At 48.9% G+C, this 20,995-nt stretch overlaps 1 protein-coding gene across 6 annotated transcripts; it reads left to right on the top strand.

The window, feature by feature from the left end:
- The first annotated feature begins 603 nt into the window (after positions 1 to 603).
- LOC310887538 (EF-hand calcium-binding domain-containing protein 12-like) lies at positions 604 to 17,410 on the top strand. 6 transcript variants are annotated; one of them, XM_083813540.1, is made up of 16 exons: positions 604 to 743; positions 3,569 to 3,630; positions 4,235 to 4,394; positions 5,143 to 5,399; positions 6,176 to 6,249; positions 6,890 to 6,960; positions 7,795 to 7,915; positions 9,759 to 9,867; positions 10,440 to 10,598; positions 11,504 to 11,761; positions 11,949 to 12,143; positions 12,870 to 13,023; positions 13,769 to 13,995; positions 14,573 to 14,786; positions 15,526 to 15,775; positions 16,976 to 17,248. In XM_083813540.1, exons 2-16 carry the CDS (start codon positions 3,619 to 3,621, stop codon positions 17,136 to 17,138), a joined length of 2,424 nt encoding a protein of 807 aa, XP_083669666.1. In that variant the 5' UTR covers positions 604 to 743; positions 3,569 to 3,618; the 3' UTR covers positions 17,139 to 17,248. The 6 variants fall into 6 exon arrangements, with proteins under 6 accessions (XP_083669666.1, XP_083669667.1, XP_083669665.1 ...); XM_083813541.1 differs by lacking the exon at positions 604 to 743 and having other exon boundaries at positions 3,228 to 3,630; positions 16,976 to 17,249; XM_083813539.1 differs by lacking the exons at positions 604 to 743; positions 3,569 to 3,630 and having other exon boundaries at positions 3,928 to 4,394; positions 11,507 to 11,761; positions 15,526 to 15,691; positions 16,976 to 17,410.
- The last annotated feature ends 3,585 nt before the right edge of the window (positions 17,411 to 20,995 follow it).

Here is a 20,995-nt window from a genome sequence, read left to right as displayed (position 1 = left end):
GGAATGGAAGGAATAATCAATAACTTTCTTAAATATGGACTATTACTGAATGCGAGTCAGAATATAACACTCCATATAGGCCGAGTTAGAAAGCAGATGGAACCTATCGCATAGTTCAGGATTTAAGGGACATCAATAGGACCACAAAAGATGTATACCCTGTAGTAGCCAATCCCTATAACTTTTTGACAAAATTAGAAAACAGTCAAGTTTGGTTCACGGTACTAGATTGAAAGGATGCCTTTTTCTGCCTGCCCGTGGCAACGGAAAGCCAGAAACTCCTTGCCTTTGAATGGGAAAATCCTAATAGAGGACGAAAAAGTCAGCTTACTTGGACTATGTTACCACAGGGGTTCAAGAACAGCCCCACTGTATTTGGGAAACAACTAGCCTGTGATCTTGAAGCTTAGAAAACCCCTTCAGAAAAAGGGGACACTGTTGCAATACATAGATGACCCGTTGATAGCGACCGAAGAAGAAAAGGAATGTGTAGAATGGACTATTAGTTTACTATTTTTTTTTTGGCATTAGTAGTGTGAACCCAGCCTCTTCCTTTAGTAACAGAGTTTATTGCATCAAGACCATGGACGCGGTATACTTCAGCCGACCAGACTTAAAGGAAACGCCCCTAGAAGATGCGGAGGGTTGGTATGTAGACGGCAGCAGCTTCGTCCACCAGGGACTTTGCCCCACAGGATGTGCGATAACAAACATCAGCCCAAAAGGCTGAAATCATCGCCTTGGTAAGAGCTCTTGAGCTGGCAAAAGGGAAAAGAATTAACATTTGGACAGATTCGAAATATGCCTTTGGTGTGGTTCTGGGGATTGACTGGCACCAACACACTCTGTATAGACTACGCACAAATGGCCGAGTGAAAAAAAAGAATCATTTGATAAAAAAACCGGATTGCTAAAATCTGTCAAGAAACCGGTATGTACTGGTAGAACTAAGCCCCTTTGAGATACTGTATGGCAGGCCTTACCAAATGCCATACAAAGGAGAAGATCTAACACAAGCAGGAAACCTATAGCTGCAACAACATATTACAGTTTTGGGCAAGCAACTAGAACAACTCAATAAGAACGTTTTAGGCACTAGACCTTTTATTAGTGTCCCAAGGGGGGGAGTTTGCACTTTAATAAATATTAGTTGCTGTATGTATGTAAATGAGGCAGGACGAATTGAGGCTGATCTCAAAAATATTTGGGAAAAGACCAAGATCTTACATAAGGTAGTTCAAGCTGACACCTCGTGGGTTTGAGAATTATGGAACAAACTGACCTCTTGGTTCCCCAACTTTTCTTGGCTTAAGCAATTGTTAGTAGGAATATTGATCTTGCTTTTACTAGTATTCTTAACCTGTGTATTGGTACAGTGTGCATTTTGGTGCTGTATGAAAGGACTAGATGAAACCTGTAAGCGTAACCAAATCAAGCACCAAGTAGAAAGTGGTAAGAATTTTCTGAAAACTTTGAATCAAGAAGGCGTGTTATAAGCACAAGAATTTTCTTAGGATAAAGAAAAGGGGGGACTTGAGACAGGGAACAAGATAAAGGATGTTCCAGTGTTCCCTTTCCTGTCAGTGACACTCTGGGTGCCCCCGTTTGCTTCTAGGGATGCGCCAGAGCCCTCTGTTTGCCACCAGATGCTCTCGGGACCCCTCCATTCACATTTGGGGATGCTCCAGAGCCAGAGCATCCAGAGATGCACAATGCAGTTGCTCACCACCCGCTGACCGATGCCCCGCCCCTCCCTGAGCAGTGGTCCCCCCACCCCAGCCAGCCACCCCTTATTATTTGCTCAGCAAGACATCATGTGGTATGGAACACCCCTTTGGCCAGTTTAGGTCAGCTGTCCTGGTTCTGTCACCTCCAAGCTCCTGCTGCACCCCAGCCTGCCCGCTGGCAGGACAGAGCGAGAAGCTGAAAAGTCCTTGGCTTAGTGCAAGCACTGCTCTGCAACAATTAAAACATCAGCATGTTATCAACATGATTATTATCCTAAATCAAAACCACGGCACATTAACAGCTACTAGGAAGGAAAATTAACTCTATCGTAGCCAAAACCAGGACAGCTCCCCAGTACGGGAGAGGCCAGGGCCTACTGGGGAGAGTCCCATGAAGGCCACCAGGGTGCTGAAGGGCCTGGCCTCTGTCCTTGGAGATACTGAAAAGCCACCAGAACGTGGTCCTCGGCAAGGGGCTCTCGGTGGCCTTGCCTGAGCAGGGCTTGGACCAGATGAACCCAGAGGTCCCGTCCAAGCTTAACCCTTCTGTGGTTCTGTGTTCCCCAGTGTCCTCCTTTTGGTGACATCTCAGAGGCTCTTCCTGTCCCACAGCCTCGTTGGGGAGTGAGGAGAGGGTGTGTGTGTGGGGGAGCAGTTCCCTAACGTGCAACCCCCTTCCTGCTGCAGGGCCCAGCGAGTTGGCTGGGCCACAGGGGCTGTGTTAAGGAGTGGCTCTGCACCCCTCTGGCTTGAGCGCAGGTCACAAAGGGACACCTCCGCATCACAATGGCAGCTCCCCTTATGCCACAGCGCGCCAGGCCCTCTCTGTCAGTGCCTCAGTGAGCTCGGGCGCTGAAGGAGGCTCTTGCATCCAGTTTTCTCTGGAGGACACGAGAAGTCTCTCCTGTAGCTCAGAGTCTCAGAGGACAAAGGGAGGCGTAGGACGGTGCAGGAGCTATTTGGTGAAGCACAGAGGACATCAAAAAGAGAGTGTTTCCTAGTAGGAAAAATCACAGATCTTTCACTCTCTAGCCTCACGTGCTGACCCAAAGCAGGATCATGACAAACCTGGAAGCGCTAATCACCAACATTGAGCGCTGCAGTGAGGTTGAGGGCTGCACCAAGGTCACGTTTCCCACTCTCAAGAAGCTTTCTGTCAATGGTAAGGCATTTGGGACCTCTTATGAGTGTAGCTACAGACTAATATGAACTCTACAAATTGTGGAAAGCGAGCTCCCTGTCTGCGGGGGAGGCCTCAAGGGTGCTGTGTGTGTGGCCTCCTGCCCTGTCCGTGGTGGCAGTCCTGTGGCCGGGTTCCGCTTGCTGGTGGGTCACACGTGGACATCTGGCTCTGACCGGAAAGATGCGTGCACGGTTGGAAGAGGGCTGAGGTTCCTGTGGTTCCTGATGGGCTCCCAAGAAACTGCCAGAAATACACGTGTCAGGAGGAAATCTGCTGACTTTTCAGCATTTCAACAAGGCCTCTCACCGAGGAGCTGAGCCCCTCCCTGCCTGTGGCTCCTTCCTGCTGCAGCCTCCTGTGCCTCATGGCTCTCAGAAAAGGCTTAGGGCTAAGAGAGGCCCTCCCATTTCAGATGCCTACAGGCTGCATTCCCTTGTCCAAAACCCTTTTAATAGCTCCTGCAGCTGCAGACCTTTCCTGGGGCGTGGCAGGGCTGTTAGACTGATATCAGTCAAAAATTCAGCCAGAGTCACAGATGGGTTCATCCTGGGAGCTGTGTCAGATCATACCTGCATCTGCAAACGCCTTTTAAGAAATGTGCTGATGGGCCATGGACTTGCTGACTTCGAGCTTGACATGTCGTCCCCTTGCTTTCCAGATGTCGTCACGATTTGGGGTGGTGTGTCCAAGCAGGTTCAGCAATTGCTCATGCTGACAAAGGTGGGACTGCACCCTACCCCTCCCCTCACCCCACGGCTTCAGTAAGTCCTGGCAGCCCTGTGCCAGGAAGTGCCATTGCTCTTCCCAGAGCCGCACTGACACATACAGATGTGCCCCAAGTGTGCCAAAGACCAGTTTCTCCGTAAATTTATATATTATTATAAATAATTATAATAATTAAAACCAACCAAACAAAAAATCAAGTATTCATATTTATATCGAAGATATAAAACGGCAGGAAAATGTGTTCAGAACTTGCTGGGGGCTTCTCTGTTCTTCGCTCTCAGACTGGAGAGAGCAAACAGACAGCTGGGGATGCTTCCAGGGTTATCCCCAGTTGCTGGAAGGGACCTAGCTGAAGGATGGGCTAGACCTCCTCCACCTGCTTTACTTCACCGCATATTTTCTTGAGGGGCAAAGGAAAGGGAGAGAAAATGCCCTGAGTATGTGGGCATACTCAGCTCTCATGAGCTTTCCCAGCTCCCCCATCTTACCCCATGCCGCATTAGGAGTGGGCAGGGCACAGGGCACCCCCTTGCAAGATGTCACAAGTCCTCACTCTGTTTTCCAACTTAAACATGCTTCCCCTTCTTTTCTTTACCAGCCTCGGGCCGTCACTGTAACAGGACTGGGGACATTCCATATTAAAAAATGGTTATCTTTTGAAAACGGCCAGGTGCTCACATTTCGGAGACCTGTGTTTTCGCTGTCCAAGACTCTTGGACAGATTCGTAAGCTGAAACACCGTTGTGTACGTGTTCCTGGTAAGAATACCAATTAAAGTCTTGTTTTCCCATGTGTACATCTATTAAGGGGTTGTGCTGATTGCTGTTTAGAAGTGCTGATAGACAGCTCAGATGCCATCGGAAGGCCCTGAGAGACAGAAAAGACGGCTGGCATAGAAAGCCATCAATGGCCAGATTTGCTGTAATTTCTGTCGACTGCTGCCATTGCTTTGGCTACAGTGTGCCATGGATGAGACCTGCGCAGCACTGAGAGCTTGGTGCTTCATTTGGGGTGGTTCTTCTCTTTCCAATGGCTCCCAGCTTCTCCTGGATAGGAACTTCCGTCGGGCAGCCCCGGGGTAAAGGGCTCTGGTACCAAAAGCAGAGACATTTGGTCCTCAGTTTTGAAGGCCACAGGGACTGTCCAGAACTGTCTGGAAGAGTTCTTGTGCTTGCCTGTCTCAGTGCGAGGCAGGTCTCCCCAGACCAGGAGTGCACTGAGCCTGGGCTCTTTGCATGGGAACCAGCCGCATTCTTCTCGCCTCCTCCTCCTGCGTTCCGCGGACGGCTGAGGTTGTTGGGCTGAGGAGTCACAGCTGTGCACTTGGTACATTGATGGAGTGATTTCAGTTTATCTTGAGGGGGAGCATACATCAGCTGCTTTAAGGAGTCGTACCAGGCTTAGACGACGGCAGCTACAGCAGCATGTTTGAGCTGGAAGCTCCTGGCACTTTGTTTGAATCTGCTCAACTGCAGTGCAGGTTGCATTGTTCCTCATTTTTTCCAGATGATATGAAGATAGTGGTGCTGAGCTATGAGAATATACGCTTGAACGTCCCCTACACCAAGGAAACTGTGCAGAGCTGTTTGGAGGAGACCTTGCAATACTTCTACCGCATCCTCACAAATAGGGAAGACACGGACTTCACGTTAAAGGATGTTGGCACTCTTGCTATCCGAGGGCAAAGAGTGAAAATGACATTTTCTGAAGAGTTTTTACACAGTCTCAACAAGTCCACATACGTGGTAGAGAAGCTGGTCGCTGTAAGTTTATTGTTTCTGCAGTCCTACTTAGAGAGGGTTTGAAGCCCCATCAAAGGCTGGGGGCACTGAGCCCTGCTGGCAGCTGTGAGCTGCCAGGACGCTGGAGCTAGGCACAGTCCATCGCAGTGAAAGCTTTTTGTTTTCCTTCTTTTATTTGCTGTATGACTGCTGGCAATGCGTGCAGTCGTATCGTTGCTGGGCAAAGGATAGCCCTGGAAGGGCCTCGCCATAAATAGGAAAAAAGCCAAAGCAACGGCTAGGCTGATGATGTCCCCGCCGCTGCGGGTGTGAGGCTGAGGCACAAGGACACCAGGCCCTTTTGGCTGCAGGCAGGCCGTTGGTGTGGTTCTCCTGACCCAGCAGAAAAGGTCTGGTCTCTGTGTTCCTCCACACTGCCAATGCAATCCTCTGACTCCTATGAAGAACTCTGGGGATAGAACCAGCTCTGACCCATTTGCGCTGCATTCAGGAATAGTTAAAGCAAGTGACCCCACTGAAAGCAGCAGCTGGAAGCCGGGGCTCACGATGGGCCTTCCCTTGTGTTTGCTCCGTTGACTTGTTCACAGGCTGAGGCTGTTAACTACGGTCCTTGTGAAAAGGTTGGCAGTGTTCCTCACCCTAGCAGATCATGTGCTGTGCAGTGTGTTTTAACTGGCTGAGGCGCTTGTCAAGAAGTTTGCTGAGAGGCAGTGAATTCGTGGAGCTATAGAAAGGCCTCTGTGACTGTTGAGATCATTTCCTTGGACTGATGTCAGATGTTTCTGTCCCTGCTGCAGAAAAAGTTGGTCAGACTGGACAAAGAAACTGCCCTCTTTCCAAGCCATTTTGGCCGTGCCCACCTGCTCCCTCAGTGAGTATATTTGTTCCTGCGACCCTTCTCTGTGCACACTCACGTGTGCTCAGCTCATGATCGGTAGTGCTCTTCCAAATTACTGTTTTGCAGTTAATTTCATCCTTGCTTTTGCTTAGCTTGGACTTATGCATCATCCTCAGTTACTGACTGTGTTCTGCATTTTACCGTTACTCCAGTCAGAGGCAACTGGTTTGCTCTGCAGAGGCGTTGAAGCAACTCACCTAATGTTTCATCTGCTTCTTCTCTTTTATGTGGTTAAAACTGCCAAAATATCTAAAAGAAGTAAGATCCTAATATTTCTGTTGTTTTGAATGCAACACGGACAGGATCTCTTAGCAGGTGGAACAAGGACCAGATCTATGCTTGTCCTCTGTCTGTGATGTTTCCATGTCTTTTGTGAAACTCGTGTCAATCAAAGGAACTCTGAAATGCCTTCTTGTGTCAGGATGACACAGGAGCACTGGGGCAAAATAAAAACCCAAACCTCTGTCTAGCGAGGGGCAGCTGAGCTGTTCCCGAGGCCAGCACTGCTCAGTTTGAATGGTTTAGGGCATGTGTTGGACTCCCCACAGATACCTTGACATTAATCTGGCAAAGGAGCCCTTTTCACAGAATGCTGCCTTCTTCCTATTTCCAGGTTTGAGATTAAGGCGGTACCTCGGCTTGCTAGGGAGCATCTTGCAGAGGAAGAGATGCTTGATGAACAAGGTAATGTTAATGACTGACTGCTGGTGGAGGTTTGTGCCTTTCCCTGTTGTCCTCACTGGGGGGTGCTTGGCACTCAGGTTACAGTGAGATGCCTGGGATAGCAGAGGCACCCTCTGTGCCTCTGTTTACCCTCCTGGTAAATCTCAAGGGACACATTTTGAACAAGATAGTGCTGAAGGATGTTTTTCCCCTGCATTACGTGCCAAAGAGTGCCTCTCTTCCATTTTATGGGTTTGTTTGTGCAGGAGGGAGTAAATGTTTGGCAAGTCCACTAGCACCGTGAATAACAAACTCCGTCTTGAGTTGTGGGAGACTGAGGGGTTGGGCATACCCCTTTGAATCACCATGTTGTCATTTGATGAGAGAAAAATTGTGTAGAGAACAGTGCACAAAGGTTGCCAAGCTGTGCCAAAACTTTGGTTCTCCTCTAAAGCTGGGAACTCCTCATTCTTAATTCCTCGTGAATATCACAGATATAATGTGCTTGAGTTGAATGCACCAGGATAGAAAGCCTGTGTATAAAAACCATTTATGCCGCTCCAAGAAATTGTTGCCCCAAAAGAGATTGTTAGGCACCAAAATGCGTCTCCCCGCAAAACCCCCACTGTTCAGAGGGGATGGACTTGCTGCAGCAGTAGAAAGCTCACACCAAAAGGAGTAATGCAGCACTGTGGATATCAAAGGTCAGATGGGACCTGGTGTCAGGAAAGGGCTTGCAATCTTCTGGAAAACAGGTCTCAGAAGGAGTCACAGGGATACCTCAACTAGCTTATAACATTGCAGAGCAGATCTGTGCCTGATGTCCTGAGAGGTTTTCTCCTTTTGTGTTTACAGCGTCTCTTCATACATTACAACTTCTGCGATTGCGAAGGAGACTTTCTCCAAACACGTTGGCCACAGCTAAAGTGAAGGAAGAAGCAGAGGAGAAAACAAAGGCAAAAGAGCCTCCTGGCAGGTGAGATGTAAAGGATTTGTTAGAGTGGCCTCATGCTCTTGTGCTTGTGTGGCATGCTTTATAGGATCCTACTTCTCAGGAGGTCTCAGTCCAGTGGGCTGCTGCAAGTGTGATCAGCTCTGAAGTCAGAGCTGGTTGCTCAGATTGCTCTGAAGTCAGGTGCTGGTTGCACCTGACTTGATGTCGTCTGCAAACTTATTGAGGGTGCACTCGATCCCCTCATCCAGATCATCGATAAAGACATTGAAGAGAACTGGCCCTTATACTGAATCGCAGAACGACAGAATCATTGAGGTTGGAAGAGACCTCCAAGATCACCTAGTCCAACCTCTGACCTAACACTAACAAGTCCTCCACTAAACCATATCACTAAGCTCTACGTCTAAACGTCTTTTGAAGACCTCCAGGGACGGTGACTCAACCACTTCCCTGGGCATCCCAACGCAGTGCCTGACAACCCTTTCCGTAAAGATGTTTGTCCCAATATCCAACAAAACCTCCCCTGGCGCAACTTTAGCCCATTCCCCCTCGTCCTATCACTGGGCATGTGGGAGTACCCACTCTGTACCCTTCCCTTGCACTGTAGGGATGGAGGAAACCACCACCTGTACTCCCGCTCCATCTACTAACCGCCCCAGTCCCCTGAAATCCCTTTGGATAGCCTCCAGGCTTCTCTCAGCAATTTCATCACTGCCAGCCTGGACTATCAATAGAGGATAGCAATCAGAGGGGCGAACCAGGTTGGGAGGGTTTCTGGCAATGTCCCTGACCTGGGCCCCAGGGAGGCAGCAGACTTCCCTACGGGTAGGGTCAGGCCGACATATAGGGCCCTCTGTTCCCCTGAGAAGGGAGTTGCCTACAACGATTACCCTTCTTTCTTTCTTGGTGGAGGCAGTCCTGAGGTGTGGAGTCAACTTCCTCGCCCTAGGCAACCTCCTGGGTGGACTTTCAAACACATCCTCCCCCACTAGTCTCTCAAGCTCCAAGGCCTCAAACGTGTTGTGTAAGTGCGCCTGGGAAGGCGAAGCTGGTAGGGAGAGGGGTTCCCTGCGACACCGAGCAGGGACCCGTTCCCATTCCTCTTCATCTCCTAGGTCCCTCCCTCTGCCCGACAGCGACAGGGCAGGGGGTCCACCACTTGCTGGGGTGTCTCACCCCGGTGCCTTTCTTTCAGGCCTGGCAGGGAGTTGCTCCACCAGTCTAACTCCTGCTCACACTCCCCGATAGCCCTTAGCCTCTCCACCTCCTCCCTGAGCTCTGCCACCAGGCTGACCAGGTCATCCACCTGCTCACACCTCACACACACACGGAGTCTCTGCCACCCTCTGATGGCAGCGACAGGCTCAGGCACTCCCTGCATCCAGAGACCTGAACTGCTGCCTTTTTGAGCGGGCATTCAGTCTGGGTCGCCACAGACTTTCTAGAAAGAGCTTTCTGCCTGGTGCAGACCACGGCGGTTTAGCTGTAGGTAGACAGCCGGCAGATGAGCTATTCTCCTGAGTGGGGGGGGATGCTCTGCCCTGTCCAAGCGTGCCCTGCCTCAACACACGTCACTATGCAGAGCATTGCCTTGCTGGATGGGAAGTGCCTCACAGGTGCTTGTGGGAATTGTGTTGCGGTGTCTTGTGACTCTCTTATGTGTCTTCCTTTATCTCCTGACTGCTTCCAGTGTTGAGGTCTTCTTGGTGATTAATGCTGATCATTATCCCAGCAGCTGCGAGTCATGCGCATGGTTCTTTAGATTTCCATGAGCCTGGTCTCTCAGTTTGGAGAGAGGGTGGAGAAAAGAAACTCTTCCTGCACTCAGATTCACTTCCTGACTCATGCTGGTGTTTATTTTCAGACTGTTCCCTGAATGTCCAGACCCAGAAGGAAGGCAGCACAAAGAAACTCCCTGCAAGAGGCTTAAATTGCCATTGCTTACTTCTGAAGATCATAGACACACAGGACAGGTATGTAACATGGACCAAGATAATTTTTGTGTCTCTTTTGATTGTAGATGATCATGTGGGGGTATCTTAGGAAAAGGATGTACGCGCTAAATACTTAGATGTTTATTGTGAAAAGATCCCTTTACTGTATGTCCATTTTTCTGTTCTGAGTATTTCAAAGATGTGCATTTCTCTGAATCTTAGCAATCCCCTGTTCACATCCATAGTTTCATGGAGCATGCCAGAAACTTTATTTGGGCATAGTTTACTTCAGAAAAAAAAAAGAAAGAAAGAAAGAAAGAAAGAAAGAAAGAAAGAAAGAAAGAAAGAAAGAAAGAAAGAAAGAAAGAAAGAAAGAAAAAAGCAGTGGCCCATTTTGAAAAATAGCTCGTTCATGAGTTAGCTCATTGGTCATAACAGAACGGCTTTCTGGTTGCGTCTGTAAGAACCTGGGAGCAAAAAATTGCTGACGAACCTTCAGGGAAAAATAGAGAAGATGAGGGAGAGAAGAACAGTATTAAAAATAAAAATAAAATGAAAAAGAAAAAAACCAGATGAATAACTGCTGCTATTGCATTTCTGGGTTCCTCTAGGAAGCACGCTCTGTACTGGGGATGCAGGCTGGAGGGAAACTGGAGGCATCCGTGGCCAGCAAGGAGAAAGAAGAGACCAGAGAAGCAAAAAGGGTCACATTTCCAGAAGTGCTGGAAGAGCAAGATGAGAGACAAAGGGATGAGATGTGGATGGCCCAGGTACGGGAGGCCCTGTAAAGCATCCCACAGAGTAGCATTTTGCTGGCTGGGGTGAAGCTGAGTTGTGAAGGTCTCTGAGTCCCAGCAATATTGCCACCTCTAGAGAGCAGGGCACGTGGCTGTTGCTTTTATTGCCGCTGGCACATTGCCATGAGGAAGGAATTCCTGGTAGAAGCCAGGGGACACCAAGAGCAGTCTAGCAGAGTGAGGGCAGAAGCACACTCTCTGTCCCTTGACAGGAGGACACCTTTTCCCTGCCCTGGAACTTGAGTCCAGTGGCTTGAGGCAGCTCCAGCTGCAGCATGCTGCAGGAGAGCTCCAGGAGCAGCTGTTACTTCCGGTCTCTTCAGTTAACATGAAGAGCACTAAGACCATTTTTCGTGAGCGTAACAGCTGACGTTTTGTTCCAGCTGCTCTTTCAGGGCAGGGAGCCAACACCTTGATAAGAGGCAGGACGCACGTGTCTTGATGCTGTTCTGTGACTGCCCGATGGCTGTTTCTCAGCGCTCTCATACACCTGGGATTGGTGGCAGGCCCAGACACCCCTCCCATCTCTATCTCAGAAAAGCCTCAGAGCAGGAAGTCCCCTCCAAAACCATTATACCAATGCGATCTCAACAGTAGGTTTTGTAAGAAGCTCATCTGTTGTTAAAGTACTAACACAAGCAGCGAGGATACGGCTGATGGTTTGACTAATGTCAAGCCAGAAGTGGTTTTGGAGCAGGGTTTCAAACTGTACCATTGGAGAAAACTGTATCCAAAGTTTGTCTTTAAACGGAAAGCAAGTAGGTTTGCTCCATGCTCCAGATGTCGCATTCGTTTTTGCTCCCTGTGTGGCAAGACCAGGCTCTCCCTGTTTGAAACCAACTCAGGACACCGATTTCTGTCATTTGTCTGTTTTTCAGCAGCTACAGGAAGAAGAAGATAGCCTCAGCTCCCCAGAGATCACCTGTGATACAAAAGATGATCTACAAAAGCTGGAGGCTTGGATTCAGGAGAGGAAGCAACTCCGATCTCAGCTGGAAAGCTTTGGAGATGTTGAGAAATGGCTGAGTCATAAACCTACCTTAAGCAGACTGGAAAGTAGAGTCAGGAAACGAATAATGGCAGCTGGAGTAGACCAGAGGGCTAAAAGCAAGTCAGCCGTGACCGACAGGCCAGACGTAAGTATACCTTGTGTTGTGCCACTCTTGGGATTACTGTACTTCATCTCCTGTGGCCGTGCCACGGCCTCAGCATCTGCTCATACGTCGGCAGCGTGACACTGCTTTATCCCAGCCACTTCTGCATCTGCTGGCACAGTGATTCTGGATAACGGTGATTTGAGGGCATTTTCTAATTCCTTTTCAGTGCTCACCACCAACAAGGAGCCAGACCCGGAAGAAGGGTAGCCTTCCCCTTATTCGTGCACCATACCCTCAAGCTCTTCTCAAACTGCATAACCTCCTACAACAACAGAAGTTGACAATGGTAGACATCTTCAGAAAGGCTGGAATGGAACAGAGAAAGATCATGAGAGCAGACTTCATTAAAGTCATCAAGGAGGTATGTAGGGAAGAGAAAAGTAAGGAACTGCTGCAACTTTGCCTTGTTTTGCTGCATGCCAACCCAGAGAACTGGAAAAGCTCCAACTTCTCTTGTGTTACTCTCAGAGGATGGCTCCCACAGCCAGTGAAATGTTGAAGGGAAGAGGGAAGGGAAGGCTGCAGGGATGCGAGGTGTCACCCAGACTGAGTCCCAGGAGGGAGTGAAACTCATTGCCTCATAGTCTCTAAAGACAGTCGGTGCTGAGTAACGTGGCCTGAAGTGGCATCAAGTTTCCTCGTGGTGATACTTGGTCTTTCCTTGACCAGTTTCATATGTCTGCCCGCTGCACTGCCTTTTAGTACCTGTTGGCACAGCAGAGCTCATGCTGAGTCTCACTTTCCACAGGCTGCAGCGGTACAGAACTGTCAAGAGCATGCCCAGGTCTGTTAGGGTTTAGCAGTTCAGGTGTTTTCTGGTATTCTGTTCCAAGCCAAATTAGCTTCTTGACGCCCAGATGGCTGAGAAGTTTGGCACACTGAAAACTGAGAGCTCAGCAGAGGCCAGCAGAAGACCGGTAAATTTTTCAGTGCTTGGTAAACTCCTGTAAAGCTTAAAGCTCAACAGGTTGCCTCTGTGCCTTTTCTGAAAAAGCATTTAAAACAACAGCAAAGCTCATCCCCCCTACTCTGGGCCAAGCCTTGTTTTTTTATTGATCACACTGTCGTCTTCTGTTTTGGTTGCCAGGCAAAAGTTCCCATCAGTGACAAGGAACTGGAGGATGTGGTCATCTTCTTGACTTCTTCAAAACGGGGGAATTATGTAAGCAGTGAAGAGCTGATGGAATGTCAAAAGCAATGGCTGGAAATGAGGAAAGGACAGCCCAAAGAGACCAGCAAAGGTGAGAGGAGAACCCTGGGCTGGGAATCTCTCTCTATATCCTTACAGATGCCCTAAAAGTACACAGGTGGCATTAGGGAATGCCAAAGTGAGTCCAGAATATGGCTCCTTGCCACTACTGTCCTGCAACGGGGTTGCTGAAAGGAGACCTCTGGGGAGAAGCTAAAGAATCCAGGGGAAGTGCAATACTCAGCCCGTTTGTGGGAGACAGCTTATCCGGTCTTTTCGGTTTGACTCGGAATCTGAACCCTGAGGTTTAACCTCCTGTACTGTATTTTATTGGTTAGCGTTGATCATCCGGCTGATCAGAAGCAGACCCTTTCTCCAGCTGTTGAGGGCAGCTGGATAATGCAGATTCAAAGGTCCTACTCTTTAAAACCTAGCCCAAACCTGAAGGCTTGCCATGGTACCCGTGTCATTTTTGTCTGAAGGTTTCACATCTTGGAGAGAAGAGGCGTTTTGCTGCTGTGTTGTTGTACTAATTGTTTTGTAGACTAAACATGTATTGTGAGCGTGAAACAGAATGGGGCAAAGCGGAGATGGGAGTAGTCTGTAATACGTATGCCTGGATTGAAAGCTAAAGGATGCTTCCATTCAAAGACCGTCATCTGTTGGGTGCTCCAGACTGCACAAAATGCCAGAGCTTTTTGCCTTATAAACATTGATCAGCCTTGTTTTTTATTTCTGCTACTGTCTAACAGGATTTCTCTGAGCTTTTCATTTGTTTGCTTTTTAAACTGCTGTAGATGTACAGCCTCAGGTCCGGAGAAACGCTTGCAAAGCTGCCACTTCTCCACCTTCTGCTGGGGACAAAGCTGTGGGGACGAAGCCTTGCTCTCCTACCGAGCCCAAAGAAAAGCTAACACTCTTGGAAGTGCCCCCAGTCAACATTGAGCCAGGCCGGCGACATTTAAACTGTGATGAAATGGAAGAGATTGGAAAACGCTCAAGAGAGAGGAGACGGCTGGAGAAGGTACTGTGGCAGGAAAAAAGGCGCACCTCTACGTGCTTGCGAATGTGGGGTGGGCAGCAAAGGACAAGGTTGGAGATTGTTCTGAATATTAACTTCTCGGAGTAGAAGGTCAGGTAGTCCCTTGACCACATAGTGCCTCACAGCTGAGATGCTACAAGCTGTCTCAAACAACTGGTTTGGCTTCTGAACACTTTGGTGATGTAAACACTCTTTTCTGGGTAACTGAAGTGGCAAGAAATGGGAGTTGAAGCGACGTTTAGGTGTGGCGATGGAGTCATCTGAGCTCTAGTCAACCTGACACAATCAGAAAAAGATGGTGGCTGGGAGACTTTTTTCATCTGGGGCACCTATGTCCAGTATGTTGCTCTTCTGCCTGGTGCTCTAGGGAGCACCCGCCTGCGGGCCTGGCACTGGAAGGGAATGGTACTCCCGGATAAGTGCTTGGTCCCATCGCAGGGTGCTGAGTCCCATCTACACACACTTCTGAGATGGATCCCTGCCTGTAGTTTCTCCAAAGGGAATGTAGCAACTCCAGGGCCTCACTGAAAGCTAACGGGGACCATTCCTTTACTTGCAGATCAAAGACAGCCCGATAGAATGGAAAGAAAAGTGTCGGCTGGTGAGATCTGGGGATGCACCTGTTGATGAACACTGCCTGCCATCAACTACAGAGGGTGACATGGGAGCACTGGTTGACCGGTATCGCAGAAATGCCGTTGTGAGCTATCTGAATTGCTCCAAGCTGTGCAAGGAGCGTAACATTTGTCTCACTGACAAAGCGCTGCAAAGAGGTAAAGCAAAGAGCAAGGAACGTACTAATGTGAACGTACTAAGCCTGACATGCTCATGCCTCTTCCCAAGACCCAGAAGCACGATGCATGTTCAGGGTGGGGCACTGCTGATGGAGAATGTTTGCAGCCCTTGGAGGGCCACGGCAGATGCTGCTGGTTAGGATCAGCGATACCATCAGCAGGGCCAGAGCAGGGCTGAGCTAGCAAAGAGCGCTACAGAGCAGCCAGGGCCACGTCCCCCTGGACTGGTAGCCAGGACCAAACACAAGTGCAGCTAATGAGGCAAGCTCATGGTGATGGGGCAGGTGCAAGGTCAAGCAGGGAGGCCAGACCATGGTCAGGTTCGGCAGGTCCATGGCCAGGCACAGCTGTGGCACAGCTGTGTCAGAGCTGGACACTGCTATACCTGCAACGTGAGCCAAGGGCTGAGCTGAAATGGGGCTCCTGAGCCCAGGGCAGAGAATGCGGGAAGAGGCCCCATGTGAAGTTGGCCAGGGCCATCGTGTCCTCTCAGTACTTGCTGGGCCATCATGTCTTCCTCCTTTCCAGAGTGGGGACGTCTTTTCTGTCCCCTCCTGGTCAGTATCACTGACCAAACCCAGAGGTGACCTGGATCGGATGGGGAGAGACAGCACGGGGACAGGCTTGGGGCAACAGGAGAACAGAGTTTTCTTGGATAAATATATTCAGCATTGGCTGTCCATACACCGTTGCTCTTCTCTGTGCACTTTGTCAACAGGCCTGCTGCACCCAGGAGACAAGATCATCAAAGAAGGAGAAGACGTGAGGAAGATCAGGCAGCCTGGAGGATACTACAGCACAGGACATGCTGACGCCACATCTTCTCTGAGCATGTCCAAGTCAAAAAGTGCATCAGGAAAACAGGCCAAAGAGGCAGAAAAAAGGTTGGTTCAAAGAGGGCTTATGATCAGTCCCTTCCTGCTGCCCTGCTGTGCATCAGCTCCCACTGCATCAGAGGTGGTACTGAGGTACTGAAGTGAAACATTAGGATGCTGCAAGGGAGCAGCGAGCGATAGCAGAGAGAGAGCGAGATCTCTTCTCAGCTACACGGCCACGGCTGTGTTTGTGCTGACTTGCGGGGTTGCAGTGGTGCTGGCGAACAGTTTCTCTGTACTCCAATCTGCAGAGATGACAGAACTTCTCACCTAAGACGGTCCTCGTCAGGCCAACCCAGCACTTCTTGGAAATCCCCTCAGAGAACGTTTTTTCTTGCATAAGAAAGGCAATCCCAAAGAATCCAGCTGTGGATGCCTGGAGAAGCTCCCCAGTCAGGGGCAGAAGCAGCCCGCTGCAGAAGCGTGCAGCCAGCAGCCAGCTGCTCCTAGTAGGGCAGTGCTTATTTTCCTCCCATTATACCTCAGTTCCTCTGTTTCTCTAGAAAACTGACCCTTCAGAACGTTACTAAACGTTGCAGGAGGAAAGTCAGATGCAGGTGGCAGATCTGTTTTACGGAGCAACATTCTTTGCATCTCAACATTTATCTGTAGGATCTGGAGATGCATGTTTTCTGGACATAGACACAATGTCAGCCCTGAGAACAGAGGCAGTTTGCCCTAATTTTTCTTCCATCTCAGGTCACCCACAAAAGCTTTTCTTCCCAAACGAGTCCAAGTTCTTTTGCTGTCCTTGTCCCTGCTGTCTTCAGACTCGTACTGTCCAAGGAGTTCATGAGTGTGCAAAGGTCTTTCCTGACCCATGAAACTGGGATGTCCACTGCCAGCTTGGTCATAGCACTTGCAGCGTCTTCTTTAGTCAAAGTGATTCCCAAATCCGATTGAATAGAAAGACTCAGCCTCACAGCTGAGCTCGTGGAAGAAAGGCAGTCCTAAAGAATCCAACTTTGCAAGACTGGAGAAGCTTTTGAGGAGAAAAAACACTTTGCAAAATAGAGCACAATCTTCCCAGTTCATCTCAGAGAGTTTATATACTACAGTGACAGGCAACGCATCAGCTCTTAAGATAGCTTCGCAAGTTGGCATTTCCAATGTCAGTCATGTATAAGAAGGACAGGCAGGGATTTCCAGAAGTCCTAGTAGCTGGTTCTTGTCAGGCTTGCATTTGCCATTACTGGTAATAGCAGTGAAGTTGCCGAGAATTTTATTTCCATAAAACATGCCACTCTCTCTTACCTTTTTCTTTCTTTTCTTTTTTTCTTTCTTTTTCTCTAGGCCTCTTGAGAAGAATAAGAATCAAAAGTCAAGCGACAATAACTTCTGGCCAGGCCATCTCCTGGACAAGATGCGCCTGTACTTTCCAGATAAGGAGCTTGACAGGGCACACGCCTTGTTTAGCTATGTTCCCCCAACCAGGCCTGCCTACCGTGGTATCTAAAACCCTGGCTACAGCTAGCGCATCAGAGCCAGGATACTTGGCCTCTAGAGACACTCCATTCAAGAAAACTCGTTTCACCTGAAGTTCTTCTCCTAGCAGCATGAGATGTGTGCACAGCTTTGTGACTCATCAGGTCAGCTCATGGGATCTGGGCCAAGTTCACGGAGATCATCATCAACTATCCTGAGTTGGAAGGGGTTCACAAGGACTGATCGTCAAGTCTAACAGCTGGCTTCACACAGGACTACCTAAAAATTAAACCATATATCTGACAGCGTTGTCCAAAAGCTTCTTGATCTCTGGCTGACTTTCTGCCATGACTGGATCTTGTGGTTAACCCAGCAGGCATCTGAACACCATACAGCCATTCGTTCACTCCCCCACACCCACCAGTGCTGTTTAACATACCTGGCATGCATCCCAGTGCCTCATGGTGTGCTCTTGTGACCCCTGGAGACCTCACAACACTCCCAGTGCACTCTAGCATCTGCTGGGTTTTCCAGGTAGACTTCTAGAATGCTCTTAGAGGTTACTAGAGGTGTGGTGGTTTTACTTGGGTGGGTGGCCAAGCTCCACCACAACAACTCCCTCACTCCCCTTCCTCAAAGGGAAAGGGGGAGAAATACAATAAAAAGGGCTCAAGGGTTGAGAGAAGGACAGGGAGATCGGTCAACAATTATTGTGACGGGCAAAACAGACTCAGCATAGGGAGACAGTAAGATTTATTGCCTATTACTAACAAGCTAGAGAAGTGAGAAACAAATGAAAGAAACCAAAAGCACCTTCCCCCCCATCTACCCTCTTCCACCTCCTGCCCCCGAGCGGCGCAGGGGATCGGGGGATTGGAGGTTGTGGTCAGTCTATAGCACTTTGTCTCTGCCGCTCCTTCATGGTCACTCTCGTCCCCTGTACTGTGAGGTCCCTCCCACGGGATGCAGTCCTTCCTGAACTGATCCAGCGTTGGCTACCCACAGGCAGCAGCTCTTCAAGAACTGCTCCAGATATGGGTCTGTACCACGGGGTCCTTCCCTCAGGATCACACTGCTCCAGCCTGGGTCCCCCACGGGCAGCAGCTCCTGCCAGGTCATCTGCTCCTGCGTGGGCTCCTCTCCATGGGCTACAGGTCCGGCCCGGAATCTGCTCTGGTGGGAGTCCTCCACAGGCCACAGCCTCCGTCCGTGCAGGTCCACCTGCTCTACTGTGGTCTCCTCCACAGGCTGCAGTGTGGAAACCTGCTCCACCGTGGTACTCCATGGGCTGCAGGGGGACAGCCTGCTTCACCATGGTCCTCACCACAGGCCGCAGGGGACTTCTGCTCCGGCACCTGGAGCATCTCTCCCCCTCCTTCTTCACTTACCTTGGCACCTGCAAGGCTGTTCCTCACTCCTCTCACTCTCCCAGCTGCTGTGTGGCGCAGCGTTTTTTTTTTCCCCTGTCTTAAATATGCTCTCACAGAGGCGCAAATAACATCACTTATTGGCTCGCTCTGGTCAGCAGTGGGGCCCTTAACAAACATGGGGCAGCTTCTGGATTCTTCTCACAGAAGCCACCCCTATGGCCCCTGCTACCAAAACCTTGCCATGTAAACCCACTACAAGGGGATGCACGGGGAGGCATGTAGTACTCATTAACGTGCTGTGTGTGGCCCTGGGAGTCCTCACAGACATCCTAAACTACTTGGGAGTCCTGGGATGCCTTTGGGAAGTGATAGCACTGGGAGGCCCTCCGATGAATGCACAAGATACTAGAGTGCATTGGGAGTGCTGGGGGGCATACAGCGGGCACTAGAGCACAGTACAGGACACTGGGATTCCTGTAGGGGACTGTAGAGAACACCGGAGAGTGTAGTGAGGCATTCACTGGGAGGCCTCTAGTTTGTACTAGCAGGACTGTAGAACAACTGAGAGCACACTGGGGGCCCTGGGAGGCCTCTAGATTGTGCTGGGAATCTTCTGTGGGACACTAGAACACACGGTAGTTCTCTAGGCACACCCAGTAGCCCAGACAGATTTCTGGGGGGCGTTGTATTGCACTGGTACATTGTGGAAATCTCTAGGGTGCACTGGGAGACCTCTGGTGCTCTCTAGGTGTGCAACTGCACTGAGAGTCCCTCAGAACGTCTCAGAACGTCTCAGAACGTCTAGGGAAGTCTGGGTGGCTTCTAGTGCTTTCTAGAGTGTGCTCTAGGGCATCCAAGAGGAGAGCTGACATCCCTTATTAACTAGGGTTATCGTTGGATTAGGGTCATAATGAGGGTTAAAAGAAGAGAATAATTTCTTTCTCTTTCTGGAGAAAGAACAGAGTCCTGTTGTGAGTGGGGTTGTGTAAAGGCTGCTAAAGGAAGTGGAGGTCTACCAAAAGGCTTCTGTTGTGAGCACTATTTCATTGGAGGCCTTGCCCATGGGTGCCCGCGGGCAGGGAGCGGTGGGACATACATACAGTAAGTAATGTGCTATATAACTCAATTTGAAGAACAGGCACAGCAGACCTGAGATCAAAGCAACCAACATTGTGACTATCAACTATTAAGCAGATCTAATATACCAAATTTGGTTTAACACACTCTGGTCAGATCTGTCGTTATCTCAACCCTTTGTGCCCCATATTGGGTGTCAAAAAAGACTGTTGTGGTTTAACCCGGCCGTCAGCTAAGCACCACATAGCTGTTTGCTCACCCTCCCCCCTCCCTCTCTGGGATGGGGGGAGAGAATTACAAAGAAATGAAAGCCTGTGGATTGAGAAAAGGACAGTTTATTAGGACACAAAAGAAAGGAAAATAATAATAATAATGATAATAGTACTAATAATAATGTGTACAAACAAGTGATGCACAATGCAATTGCTCACCAACTACTGAACGATGCCCAGCCTATCCCTGAGCAGCCACACTTTCAATCCAACAGTTTTCTTTTTTGTTTGTTTGTTTTTGTTTTTTACAGTATTGAACCTCTCAAATAAGCCTTTTCACCTGGACTCATGTTACTTTGAATAAATTAACAAGGATAGCTAGTGATAATTTGTGATTTAAGGAAAATCCAGATATGTGAGAGAAAGAGCAGCATTAAAGCAGTTAAATTCCTGCATTCCTAAGTGCTCTCTCTAGCAAGTTTCTGAACGCTTCTGTTCTGTGGCCAGGATTTGGTCAGCTTGACCACAAGATTACTAGTAAAACAAGGATGCCGTCCAGTCAAACCTTCAGATGAATGTAACTTACCTAAGGTCTACCATTTGCTATCAAAGCTTTGTCCTAATATTCTGTACAGTTGACCAATTTTAGCATAGAACTGAAATGCAGTCAGTTTAATGGGAGGTCTTTGGAAGCTGCCTTCTCCAGTCAGTTCAGCCCTGTAGTCAGAGAGCAGATCAAGCCGTGTGCAGGGTTGTGACTTCTCTCTTCAGAAAGAAAACCACTGAGCCAGATAGTTCCATGTTGAGTATCACAACAGGGAATGACATTTCTTCCCTTTGTCTTTCAGATGCAGAGCTTACTGATGGAAGCCTTCAATACTCAGACTAAACCTACCATCAAAACCGACGACCTTTTTACCATCGAAACGCTACAACTTCTTACTGTCAAACCCAACAACTTCAAACCCAGCAACATCTTACGACTTACCATCAAAAACCCAACAACTTCTTACAATTTCTTACCATCAAACCCAACGTCTTCTTACTGTCAAAACCAACCTTTTACAGTCAAAACCAACCACCTTTTACCTTCACAACCGACGACGCAACATTATCAGAACAAACTATCAAAACTTAAAATTTATCAATACTGTAAAATTACCATCAAAACAAAATCCAATCATCAGTGGTGCTTCAAATGTCTGTACAGACTTTTACCATGAAAGAAC

Source organism: Anser anser, assembly GCF_964211835.1.
Source record: "Anser anser genome assembly, chromosome: 28".
NCBI classification, from domain to species: Eukaryota; Metazoa; Chordata; class Aves; order Anseriformes; family Anatidae; genus Anser; species Anser anser.
The sequence above is the reverse complement of the archived record's forward strand: the minus strand, read 5'-3'. Positions and strand labels throughout refer to the sequence as shown.

Excerpts from the sequence above, each read along its gene's own strand:
- LOC310887538 (XM_083813536.1), top strand. The coding sequence starts at position 4,076 with ATGTGGGCATACTCAGCTCTCATGAGCTTTCCCAGCTCCCCCATCTTA. Across the intron at positions 5,400-6,175 it reads TGGTAGAGAAGCTGGTCGCT|AAAAAGTTGGTCAGACTGGA; the intron begins GTAAGTTTATTG and ends TCCCTGCTGCAG. Across the intron at positions 13,024-13,768 it reads GCCCAAAGAGACCAGCAAAG|ATGTACAGCCTCAGGTCCGG; the intron begins GTGAGAGGAGAA and ends AAACTGCTGTAG.